This window comes from Ipomoea triloba, chromosome 6 (assembly GCF_003576645.1).
Source record: "Ipomoea triloba cultivar NCNSP0323 chromosome 6, ASM357664v1".
Lineage (NCBI taxonomy): Eukaryota > Viridiplantae > Streptophyta > Magnoliopsida > Solanales > Convolvulaceae > Ipomoea > Ipomoea triloba.
The window spans coordinates 10,025,607-10,039,473 of record NC_044921.1 but is presented as its reverse complement, the minus strand read 5'-3'; the positions used below and the strand labels follow the sequence as shown (position 1 = coordinate 10,039,473).

Genomic DNA, 13,867 nt, shown 5'->3' with positions numbered 1-13,867 from the left:
CAACAATGAAAAGAAAATAGTCAATGGTTTGATTTGTTTTAAACTTTAGATGCAAATCATACCAAGTCGTCATATTTTTAATATGCTTCATACATGTCTCATGTTCTCCGAGTCTTTCTCCAATATGAGCCCAATCTTTGAAACCCTCATTTGTTAATTGACCTTTACCAATACCATTTTTAAAGATTTTGCAACAAAAATAAAAAACTCTATCAAGCTCTTTTGAGTACACTAGCCATTCTCTATCACATCTTTCTCCATTTGATAAGACCCTAGTAAACAAATTTGCAGTAAACCGCTTAGAAAACATATCTTTATGACCTTTTACAATAAAATTGTCTCTCTCTTAGGACCCTCGATTGCAAATAAATCAATCATTCTTTAATCAAGTACATCCAAATTTCTTGGATCAAAAATATCAAGCAAACTAAAAGTTTCACATGAATAATCTTGGCCAGCATTACAATTTTCAGTTTCATTTAAAACATCATCATTGACTTCATTATTGGGTGAATTATTCAAATTGTCATTCTCTACTTCATTAATATTGTTATCCACATTGTTATCATTCTCAAGATCAACATCAACACCAACATTTGGATTTTCAGAAGAAACTTGTGGTTTAATTACAAACTTATCTAATGTTCCTCTTTGTAATCGTTGTAACTCTTTTTTTTTTTGTTTCATACGTTTTTCATAGCCAGATTTATATATATTTTCTAATGCTGAGAGCCATAATATTAATATGTAAATATGCAATTGAAATTTGAAACCAAACAAGTGAAACAACAATACACAAGCAACCACAGTTGAACAAAATCAGCAAGACAGTGCATAGTAGACAGCAAACACTGAAACACATTACACATGTAAAATACTAAAATTAGAGGTTTAAAGTAAAAAAAGATTGAAACAACATGATCGTAATCTGGAAATTGCCAATCAAAATTTGAAAAATCGAAATCTGGAAAGCCGATGCAGTAGTGTTCCGCTCTCCGTCGACTTGCTTAGTTCCTCGTGGCTCGCCGGTCAGCTCAGCTGCTCTCGACGTCGCTCGCAAGACGCCAGTCGCTTCCAGCCTTCCGCTGTCAGCAGTCCGTAGCTCCTCGCCTGGCCCTCGAAAAAACAAACAGAATGACAGATACAGACAATGCGGATGAGTTGAGGACTGAACGAGAATATTATGGGGTAGAATTTAGATTAGAGGAAAACCTAATTCTGGCCCAAATTAATCACAGATATATATACTATAACTATTGGGCCCAGGGTTGGATTAGGGTACCCCAAAATTTTGGGGCTATGTGCTATTGGGCTGCTTGCATAGTCCAAAATCCCTACTAGTATATTGACCCTAATTGCCCATCCTCTTGAATTGAAGTTGTATAATTTGTGTAATTAATTGATTGATTAGTCATATTATAAGCGTGATTAGTCAATATAAATGTACCATGATGTTCTCATGTGTGTTTAAGCATATAAGTGACCTATCCTTGCATGTATTTTAGCATGATGTCATTCTTTTAAGTCTTTTGGGGTGTATTTTATTTTATAATGTCAAAACTATCTATTTCCCTTAAGCCTATATTCTCTAATGGGTCACACTTGTGTGAGACCGTCTCACGGGTCTCAATCCGTGAGACGGGTCGGGTCACACAAGTATACGGGTTAATGTGTGCATATCATGTGTCTTTTTATGTTTCTCTTTATGCATCTAACGTTGCTCACTCTTCTCACCCTCTACATCTCACGCCGCATCTCGCGTCATTGTCTCTGTCTCCTCAACCCAATCAAACTCAATCATTCTCAAACACTTTTGCCATCTAATTTATTCAATTTGAGCAGACTATACTGCCATAGTACTCACAATTAAAACAACCCAATCTCAAACAATTCAATATTGAATTTTCAAACCAAACTGCACACACTTCTATCAGCAAATTACTGCCCTTTATTTTCCAATAGCAGCACATTGTATTGCCTCTCAAACAGCAACAAAACATACATTCAACTTCAAGCACGTTCAAGCCATATAAATCATTGAACCCATCTAATCAAATGACCTCCAATTCTAGAAATTATTTAAAGAAACCATTCCAGATTCACAATTTCAACCACAAAGAGATCCACTATCTTAGAGCATTATATTATTAAAACCAGCCGCAACCACAGTATTTAGATGAAACTCACCTACTGTTAGCATATCTGCACTGCCATTCAATAAGAGCAGCTGCTCATAGCATTTCAAAATTTCATATTAAGGTTAAATCAACATTGCAGCAGCAACATTAATGCAACAATACTTCCATTCTCAATTTATTCCATTCCATTACCTAGCAGCAGCTGCGAATATTCTACTTCATAAGACAAATGAATATTTATAACTTTAATCATCAAACACAATACTTTATAGTGCAAAGATACTACTTCATATAACAAATAAATAATCAGCACTTTAACCATTAAATTGAATACTTTATAGCCTAAAACTAGTACTTTATAACACAAATGAATACTCAACACTTTAACCATTAAATTGAATACTTTATAGCCTAAAACTAGTACTTTATAACACAAATGAATACTCAACACTTTAACCATTACATCTAATACTTTAATCATCAAACACAATACTTAATAGCACAAATGTACTACTTCATAACACAAATAAATACTCAACACTTAAAGAATTAAATCTGATACTTTATGGTGCAAATATACTACTTTATATCACAAATGAATGATCATGACTTTAACCATCAAACACAATACTTAATAGCACAAATGAATACTCAACACTTTAACTATTAAATTGAATACTTTATAGCCTAAAACTAGTACTTTATAACACAAATGAATACTCAACACTTTAACCATTAAATTGAATACTTTATAGCCTAAAACTAGTACTTTATAACACAAATGAATACTCAACACTTTAGCCATTAAATTGAATACTTTATAGCCTAAAACTAGTACTTTATAACACAAATGAATACTCAACACTTTAACCATTAAATCTAATACTTTATAGTGCAAATATACTACTTCATATCACAAATGAATACTCAACACTTTAACCATTAAATTGAATACTTTATAGCCTAAAACTAGTACTTTATAACACAAATGAATACTCAACACTTTAACCATTAAATTGAATACTTTATAGGCTAAAACTAGTACTTTTAAACACAAATGAATAGTGAATACATTAACCATTAAACCTAATACTTTATAGCCTAAAACTAGTACTTCATAGCACAAATGAATACTCAACACTTTAACCATTACATCTAATACTTTAACCATCAAACACAATACTTAATACCACAAATGTATTACTTCATGGCACAAATAAATACTCAACACTTAAAGCATTAAATCTAATACTTTATGGTGCAAATATACTACTTTATGGTGCAAATGAATAATCATAACTTTAAGAATTAAACATAATACTTTAAGCATTAAATCTAACACTTTTTACCCTAAATTAGTACTTCATAGCACAAATGAATACTCAACACTTTAACCATTAAATCTAATACTTTATGGTGCAAATATACTACTTTATGGTGCAAATGAATAATCATAACTTTAAGAATTAAACATAATACTTTAAGCATTAAATCTAACACTTTTTACCCTAAATTAGTACTTCATAGCACAAATGAATGATTAATACTCTAATCATCAAACACAATACTATTTTAGCACAAATCTAATACTGTGAACATCCAATGACATATTATTCTTGCTTTGCTGACTATATCTGTTATTTCCACATCTGTCTGATGATGTTGTTGTTTCTGTTTTCTTTGTTTAAAGTATTGTTTTTCTCTGTAAGACTAATACTTGGAGTCATGTTAAGAATACGTAATATTATGTGTAATCATTGAGCATATATGTGGGTTAAATTCAATATGGAGTTTTTGGCAAGTGAGAAGTGAACATAGTGGTTCTGTTTTAGACTTTCAGCATTACTCAATCTAAATGTAATTAAAGTTGGAATAAGAATTACTCAAATTATCACAATAATTATTCACAAGCTTCCAAACATGTACTCTAAAACAAAAAAGATACATTGCAGTTTCTGCTCAAACATAGCTGAGATGAGAGAAATTCTCATTTGCCGAGTTGCAATACTTACCGAAGTTGGAGGCTACGGCAGAAATGGAGATGGGGGAGATGAGAGGTAGAGAGCTTGAGCGGAGGATTGGAGATGGGAGGATACGGAGATGCGGATGAGATGGGAGCAGAGGATCAGAGATGTGAGATTGATGAGTGAAATTCTCATTTGCTGAGTTGCAATACTTACCGGAGTTGGAGGATACGACAGAAATAGAGGTGGAGGAGATTAAAGGAAACGCAGAGCTTGAGCAGAGGATTTGAGATGGAGGGAGACGGAGAGCGCTAGCTTGAGCGGAGGAGATAGGAACGGATGATCGGAGATGCGATCGAGATCGATCTGTAGAGAGAGAAACATTGACGGTAGAGAAATGATAAAGGGAGGGCGTGAGATGCACATGTTGACCCATTTAATAAATAACCCGACCCGTCTCACAGATTGAGATCCGTGAGACGGTCTCACACAAGTTTTTGCCTTCTATAATTGGTTGATTTATTCTTCTATGAACTTGATGCTCTATGTGATTGTCTGAACCACTCGTTTCAAAACCTATATATGTATAAATCTATAGGTGCATAATCTCCATCAAGCATCTTAGTGGTTATTGATGGGCAATTTATATCGTGGACCATGGTGCATAATGCATTGTGCATCTCGTACCAAAACGACGTCGTTTTGGTCATTTTAATTAACGATTTGTTTTTTTTTTTTGGAAATCATGTTTTCTATTCCAGTCAGGGTGTTAATATTCTATGTATTCTTTGAAGACATTCTTTGTATTGTAGACTACAATTCTGTGTATTCATGTTAGGGGTACTTAAACATAGTTACATAGGTTGTGGCATGTTTTGTGTATTCGAATGTTAGGAAGATGATTTCTGTGTAGTTGTGTCAATATTCTGTGTATTCCTTCAAGTCATTCTATGTATTCTAGATCATGATTCTGTGTATTCATGTTAGTGGTACTTAAATACAGGGGTGATGTGTTTGTGTATTTGGTGTTTTCATATTCTGTGTATTTTTTGAAGGCATTCTGTGTATTGTAGACTACGATTCCGTGTATTCAGATTAGGGATACTTAAACATAGGTTGTGATGTGTTTTGTGTATTCGAATGTTAGGAGGATGATTTCTGTGTAGTTGTGTCAATATTCTATGTATTCCCTCAAGTCATTCTGTGTATTCTAGACAAGGATTATGTGTATTCTGGACAATGAATTCCCTGAAGTCATTCGCGTCCGCCGTCCACTAACATCAAAACGACGTCGTTTCGAACCAAGGTCCACAGTGTTTCAAAAATGTTTCCACATTCGAAATTTTCGTAAGAATTTGATACGATTTTTCTCAAGGGCAATAGCAGTAATGTTTTTGCCCTAACTCAATTAAAACAGAATCCGAAATTGAAGTTAAGTTGAAACTACAACATATCATTATCTTATTATAATTATCAATATGATGGTGCTCTTAGATATAAATAATCTAATCATACAGAATAGTTTACGAGAAACCTGACCTCGTAGTAGCGGAAGCAGTGTTGATCTCCAACCACAGTTGATGTGATGCCTCTTGAACGGTAGACCGTTAGGCATATTTGCCTCATACTTGACTCAGAATCTTGGTGTCTACTGAGCAGTATGAGTACCGTAAACTGTATGTGCTATATAATGCATATCATGTATCCCATCAATCCAGGTTTATATAGGCATAGAGTCGAGTTGAATAACAATTATTAGTTATTCAATCCAACCAAACCACTTAATAAGCCTAGTCAACTTGCACCACTTAATTAAAACCCTAATATATAATATATAATATATATTATTAGGGAAAAATCTTACATTCTCCCACTTGGTGCAAGTACTAGCACAACCCTCATCAAAGAACAAAATACACGAATCATAGTGATATGTCCTCTATTTTACAGAGTATATCCATTATGGCCACACGCATTTTAATTTTCCAACTTAGGCCCCTCATGAACAAACCCAATATTTATTCTCGGTAACTTAATGGATGTTTCTCAAAATATATTATGTGCACAACTGAAGAGAAGAACTCATCCAAAATATTTGTACAAAAGAGTACACGATATGTTCTCTAAAATCCTTAAAACCATGCCTTAAGTAGAGATCTCTTAATGTTAGCATAATGCTAATTGTATTTCATGACTTCTTTATAACTGAACTTAAACACTACCTGTAACGGCCAAGAGCTTGGAATTGATAGCCAAAAGATAGATAGCTAAGTCACAGAAGCATTCTAATAACTTAGACAATAAATCAAAACTCTAAGCCCCTAAATTTGGAATGTTAACATACACCATAACTGTAGACACTAATATACTATCTAAGGTTCTGAGTCAAGTATAAGCCAAATATGATTAACGGTCTACCGTTTAAGAGGCATCACATCAATTGTGCTTGGAGATCAACACTGCTTCCGCTTCTGCTACTACGATGTCAGGTTTTTTGTAGACTATTCTGTATGGTTAGATTATTTATATCTAACAGGTGCAGCAAGCTTGGTATACAGGCTGATACTACAACTAAATAAAATACAAACTAACCAAATTTTATTTATCCATTATGGCCAGGCATATACATGGCAATCTTATATGTAGCTATTTACAGGGGATATGAAGGCTTTAACTTTCTAATACAGTACTAGTTTAGGACGCCGCCTCTACTTCCACAACAGTGTTTAGGTCATTCTCTTCACGGCAGGGGCCATAAGCCCGGCTACAAAAGAAGAAAAGCAACATATTAGCCATGCTTAACCCGGCAAGAATCCAGTTGTAGTAGTCATAGTGACCCATGTTTATGTTGCTGGATATCCAGCTCCCGCTTTCTCCTCTTTCAGTCATGTCATTGATAGCACTCATCAGAAAGCTAGCAGCCACGCTCCCTGCAGCGGAGCCTAGTCCGAGAAGATTGGACGCTATGCTCGCCATGCTTTGGGGGAACTCTGATACGTAGAACTCGTTTTGAGCAACTGCATTCATGGCCTCTGCAAAGCCTACAAGCATCAAGTGTGGCACTAGCCACAATACTGACATCTTGATTATGCCCTCTGGATCCTCCGAGTATCCCTCCTTATTTGCAAGGCTCCGCCTAACGGTCTCCACAACAGCTGCCACCACGACAGACAGGAAAGATACAAAGATCCCACATCCCATTCTTGTCTTCGTACTAAATCGAATGGGCTTTTCCATGATTCTTGAAGCAATGGGTATAATGGCTCGTTCGTATAACACAAGCCAAATTATCACAGAAACGAATGAGAAAATTCCCAGGGAGCCTACTGGAATTTGAAAGCTAGAGCCTATTATATGGCGATCCACAGTGGTGGCTTGAAGGGTGTCAAAAGAACCTTGGCTGATATTTATGCTCATTATAACACCAGTAACCCAGATTGGGATAACATTTAGGATTGCTTTCAGCTCCTCTACTTGATCTACTGTACAAAGACTCCATGGATCTGCTGCTTTTCCATCTGAGTTCAAGTCTTGATGGGGATCTTGTATAATGCAAGCTTTATTAAGAAACCTATATATAATCAATGATTTAAATGTAAGGATGCGTTTTATTCAAACATTGGAATCAGAATGGTAATGTAAATCAGACATTTGGTATTTGGTAAAGGTAAAGAATATAGTTTTTCACACTTTTGGTCCCCGAGTATTTTGTCACTAACAACATTAATTCACTACTCTCAAAACTTACATAATTGGTCCACGAGCATCATTATCTTAGCGTAAATGATCCTTCCGGTGAAATTATGTCTATTTTTCACTGAAAAAATTATAGTAAGGGTAAAATCACCTTTTCCTTTTCTATTGACCAAAATAAATAATAAAAAAACAATCTGTCTAAAAAGCCATTAGATGACAAAGTGGTCATTAGTGGTGGTAAAAGGAAAAGACAGTTTTACGCTTGTATAAAGGGGAAATATTTTTCCCTCGTGAAAAATAAATGGAGATTTAACCATAGGAACTCAGGAAAGACCATTTATATATGATTATACGTTAAGAAAACCTATATATAATCAATAATTTAAATGTAAGGGTGGTTTCGAGTCTCAGTGGAGGCGATATTATTGACTCTTTGTGCTTCAATAAGTTGAGAAAGTAGTTATGAACGGATAATGTATTATAACAGAGGCAATAGTACTCAAAAAATGTAAGGGTGTGTTTGGTTCAAACATTGGAATCAGAATGGTAATGGAATTGGTAAAGGTAAAGAATTAACAGCATGTTTGGTTCACAGAATGAATTTTAATGGAATATGAATAGTATTTCATAGGTAATTAAATAAGGAATAGAATATGAGTTGTATTCTATTGTTTGATTCGCCGAAGGAATAGATTTTAGGAATGTAATTTCAATGTTTGGTTAGTTTAAGGAATAGAAATGGAATGTGTGTAAAAGACATAAATACCCCTACATAAAAATGTATTATTATTATTTTTTTGAAAATCAACTCATAACTTAGAATAATAAAAATGTATTATTATTATTATTATTATTATTATTATTATTATTATTGTTATTGTTATTACTTATATTTTTAATATATATATTAAGAATTATAATATAATACAAGAGGGTATTTACGCTATTATAGTACAAAAGTTATTTTCAAATACTTAGGAATAGCTAATACTAGGGGGTCCTTTAGGAATTGCTATTCACTTTGCAAAGGGAATAATAGCTCATTCCCGGGAGTGCTATTCCTAGGAATAGAATGACAAACCAAACAGGGGAATATGTCTATTCTCAGAAATGGTATTTCATTTCCGACCTATTCCACAAACCAAACACGCTGTAAGTTTTTCATACTTTTGGTCGCACAAGTATTCTGTCACTGACAATATAGATCCACTACTTTCAAATTTGCATAATTGGTCCACGAGTATCATTTTCTTAGCGTAAATAGTCCTAGTAAAATTTCCGTCCATTTTTTACCGGAAAAAATTATAGCAAAAGTAAAACCGTAATTTCCTTTTCTAATGACCAAAATAAATAATAATAATAAATCTGTCTAGAAAAGCCGTTAGATGACAGAGTGGTCGTCATTAGTGGCGGTAGAAGGAAAAATATTTTTCCCCGGTGAAAAATGGCCCGAGATTTCACCACCGGAAGAACCGAAGAACCATTTATATACGTCAAGAAAATGATACTTGGATTAAGCGAGTTTTGAAAGTAATAGATCAACATTGTTAGTGATACAATAGTAGGACAAAGTGTCAAAAACACTCGTACAATGGATCCCCTTACCTCAGTGTATCACTTGGGAGACGTAACATGGTACCTTCTTGATAGTATCCTATACTTCCATTGCCAGATGAAAGCAGGAGACTTCTCTTTCTGTAAGAAGCTACAATCACCTGAATTAACCCTGTGAGTAAGCTTCCTTTGGACTTTGGTTTCACATAGAAAGGGGAACCCAGAAAGATTAAAACAGCTGCACATAGCATAAGCAGAAGAAGAACGCCAAATCCGATTTCCCACCCCATGTTCTCTTGGATATAAACCAGACAAGTCATGGCAACGAGGCCCGACACTAAGGTAATAGCATAGTACCAGCCAAAGTATCTCTCCATTTTCACACCCTCATTCTTTAACTGATCAACACCAAACGCCAATGAAGAAGAATTTACCCCTCCAGAACCAATGGACACAAGAATAAAAGAGGTAAATAAAAGAAAAAGTTGGACCCCTGTTGCAGAACTGCAAGTGTTGTTCGAATCCAAGCAGGGAGGGGGCTTTGCTTGCGGTATAACAGTTGTTAGCCAAAAGAGAAACATTCCCTACAAAATATATATGGGTTTCATCATCCAAGACACTTTAGTTCTATGCCTGCAAAAAGCCTTTAATGAAGTTCCAAGAGTTTGAGAATAACATAACATTCCAGCAGAACAACATACATTGTAATTAAAGGAAAACTTGACTCAGAGAATTTGTGGTCAAAAAAAAAAAAGAACCACAATGAATCAGTGTAACTGGATAAAGACAATTAAATGGTTTAGCCCGCGACTTTCTTTCACTTCTCAGGATAGATTTGAAGCTGCTGTAATAAAACCTAGCTTGTGTCAAAAAGTTACCTAAATAATTAAAATTTAGCTTATTTATTAAAAGAAAAAAAAAAAAAAAGGAGAGAGACCCTATGTAGGTGCTTCTGGTATTCTACCAACAAATATATGTACAAAAGTTCATTAGCTGTAATGACAATGACTTTGCCCCTAACATTTATCCCATGTCCAAGTGTCTGAACTGAGACCATCCTCCATCCCAAAAGATAATTCCACCTTCCACTCTCACCACACAAAAGGAGAACAAAAACGGGATACAAACTTGTAAAGACAAGGTCACTAGTTTGAATCCGAACTCTTTTGGTTTGAGCCGGTCAACTATAAACAACATAGGCTGGTTTATCTCCTTATAGTTCTTTTCCAGCTAGGGTTACAAGGTGAGCAGTGTTTACCAAGACTTCAGAAAAGTAAAATCAGAGCTTATATATATCTTATTTTCTAAACAATGTCCTTTTCTTGTTTAATGAAGTGTAAATGCTTGAAAATAGTAAAAACTGTCAATAAATAAGCAATTAATGTACATGATTATCAGCATCCATCCTAGTGAAATTAGTAAAGCTAGCAAGAAACTGTAAGAACATATAAAACCACAATAACTGGCTCTGTAAAATATGCTTGATTACGCAGTCCAGAAACTATAAGAATTAACTGAAAACTTTTACCACAAGGCCAATAACAGATCCCATGGTAATTATTTGAAACCGGCCCACAAAAGAATCTGCCATAAAAGCTCCGATAACAGGGGTGATATTAGAAGCTGCACTCCACCAAAACAGTACATTGGATCCACTAGCCATATCCATTTGATACTCCCTCATCAGATACAGAATCATGTTGGGAGCTAACCCAAGAATCGCCATATTGGTCAATGCCAAATTTCCTATCCATGATCAGAGCATACAAAATTATAGTAAGATAAAAACCAGCTACCAAAATTATTACACAACTCCATGTTCAAATTAACAAGCTAAGTGAACCGGCGGTACCCAATTTTTTGGATCAAATGCTTACCACTTACCACAAAAGCTATAGCTAGTACTAGCAAAGGCACAACTATATTTCCTTATAAACCGCTATTACATTGTTTGAGACACTGAATGATGAGGTTGGCACTAAGTCCTTTACCGGCCTTCACCTAATAATTTCCCAACCACTTGATGCTAGATTTGTCCTTTACCGACCTTCACCCAACAATTCTCCAACCACAGTGCTAGCCGGCCTCTCCCCAACACTACCCCAAATTTTGAACGCATACATAACTATGAACTGCTCAGGGCTATTTAAAAAGAAAAGAGCTAAGGAGAAGAAAAATTGTATTACCAGCAATGAAGGGCAGAGTTCTTAAGCCACCACCCCGAGGCTGAGGAGCAGAAGTCTCCAAGAGAGGCTGCTGCTCACCCTTTTCGTCTGTGAAATTTTCCATGGCAACAGTGATACAAATTCACTGGGTTCCTCACTTTCTAAAATCCACTCGATCTTCAGGAAGAAGAAGAAGAAGAGAGTGGTGGAACTGTGGGAGTGGAAACGATGATTAGTCTATCTTTTTTTAGTATGTGCACTTGTGCAGTGTCAGCGGCATGAACCCGTATAAACATAAAACATGCAAATATGCAATGAATTTTAGGAACGAAAGGACAAAAATACCACCATACCAGCCATTGCCCAAGCGCCCAACAATTTAACAGGGGCCGGGGGCCCACATGATGAAAGCTAAAATTCAAAGTTAAAAAAAATGGGAAGTATGGGCCACTGTGATAACGACAAAGTAGAGGTATATATATATAAGACGGTAAATTATTGTATGGACACTATGATCCACACAGTTCTGTGGACCACAGTTTAAAACAGCATCGTTGAATTTTATGAGTTAGAATAATGTATATTATGTATTAGAATATGTCTATTATGTGTTAGAATAATAAAATTTTTAAGGTAAGATAATGTACATTTATACTAATTGACAAATTATTATGTGGACCATAGTCCACATAATGCTGTGTGAACTATAAAAAATATACATTTTATAATGTAATAGAAGTACATTATTTGTGTACTGAATATATATTATACAAAATAATATACTTTTAGTAGTCAAATAATTTATTTTCCCTGAATACAAGGTATATTTTTAATATACTTGATAAGCGCAAAAAACAGTCAAGTTTCGGGTCATATTTGGATAACATTTTACATTTTCAGCATCCTATTGTGATCATCTTTCATAGATAAAACCTCTAATTAACACATAATTGACAAATCCAACTCAAAGGATGTGTTTTGAGTCGTTTCCGCAGGATATAGCAAAGTCCTAGAGCAAAAAGAAGCAACAAACCAAGAATCGACCAGCAGGAGGCCACCACGCACCACCACACGCGTGGTGGTGGACGTGGAACAATTCCAGAATGCAACCACGCGGCACCACACGCGTGGTGACGGGCGTGGACGCGTCCAGTAGGGTAACAGCGGAATTTCAACTTTTTGGACAACTATTTAAACCCTCCTTTCTCATTTGGGGGACTTCCACAATTTCAGATCTGATTTCTTTTTCCATTCCTTCCCCTTTGGGGAGGAAGAACATACTCATTCCCACTAGTTAGAATAGTTTTTTAGATTAATGAAGATGGATTGAAGATGTAAAACTCATCACTCCTTAGGTAAAATACTCTTTTCTTAAGATTGCTTCTTTAAAATTCCTACTTAGTGTAATTTTACTTTGTTGCTTGAATGTTCACCATGTTTCAGTAGAATACTTTGGGGTGTGTGTGCCCATGTTAAACATTTGATTGATGCTTAAATCTTGCCTTATGATTATGAGAATGGTGGAGTATGATTGAAGTTTTGTATGGATGGTGTTGTTCAAACTTTGCTTCTATTTCGGCCGGAATAGTTAGTGAACCAAGTGGAAGTGAGAGTGTGCGCAATAGCGGCCTCTCACGAGCCCGACTCATCTACATCCCCGCCCTTAGTTCGAAAGGACAAGGTCCGGGAGGAGTGGTAGGCAAGGTGTTCGATAAAATGCCTCAACCGAATGAGGATTGAGAGTCTGAGTGTGACGCCACTCGGTATAAATACCGTGACTCCCTAATTCAATCTCGAAACTCGTTTTCAAATCCCCTTATGACGATCAATCGATTTGTCTAACCTTGGTGTACATGCCCTTCATTTCCCTTTTATATTGTTTAGTTTACTCTTGTTCCTACAACCCCAACTTACTTATCAAAACAACCCTTAGTAATACTTGCAACTCTTACCTTTTAACACCTTTAATGTCAACACTAATTCGTTCCAATTTGTCATCCTTGAGAGACACGACACTCAGGGAGTTTTGACTCTTCGTTTTATCACCTTCCATACCACATTCACTCACACTAAAACTCACAACATCAATACTAAAAACACATTATTTCATAGTGATGGTTTTATTGGGACCGGGTCTACCATAAATTGGGTATAATAATATAGAACAAAACAGGAAATGATAATATTATTGATTGGGGGCATGAGTCCCAGCAAAATATGTACAAAACCCAAAGATACTGACCCAGGAAATTGCGGTCCAAAATAATAAGTAAATAAATAATATTGGACTACTAAATAAATACAATAAATAAGGAACTTAGAGACTAATAAATAATTAATAAAAAATACA

The 13,867-nt window shown here is 35.3% G+C and overlaps 1 protein-coding gene across 1 annotated transcript; it reads right to left on the bottom strand.

The window, feature by feature from the left end:
- Nucleotides 1-6,674: 6,674 nt before the first annotated feature.
- On the bottom strand, nt 6,675-11,790 carry LOC116021583 (protein NRT1/ PTR FAMILY 1.2-like). Its single transcript, XM_031262017.1, has 4 exons — nt 11,539-11,790; nt 10,881-11,098; nt 9,404-9,936; nt 6,675-7,673 (listed from the first exon to the last, which is right to left on the bottom strand). Exons 1-4 carry the CDS (start codon nt 11,639-11,641, stop codon nt 6,797-6,799), a joined length of 1,731 nt encoding a protein of 576 aa, XP_031117877.1. The 5' UTR covers nt 11,642-11,790; the 3' UTR covers nt 6,675-6,796.
- Between the last annotated feature and the right edge of the window lie 2,077 nt (nt 11,791-13,867).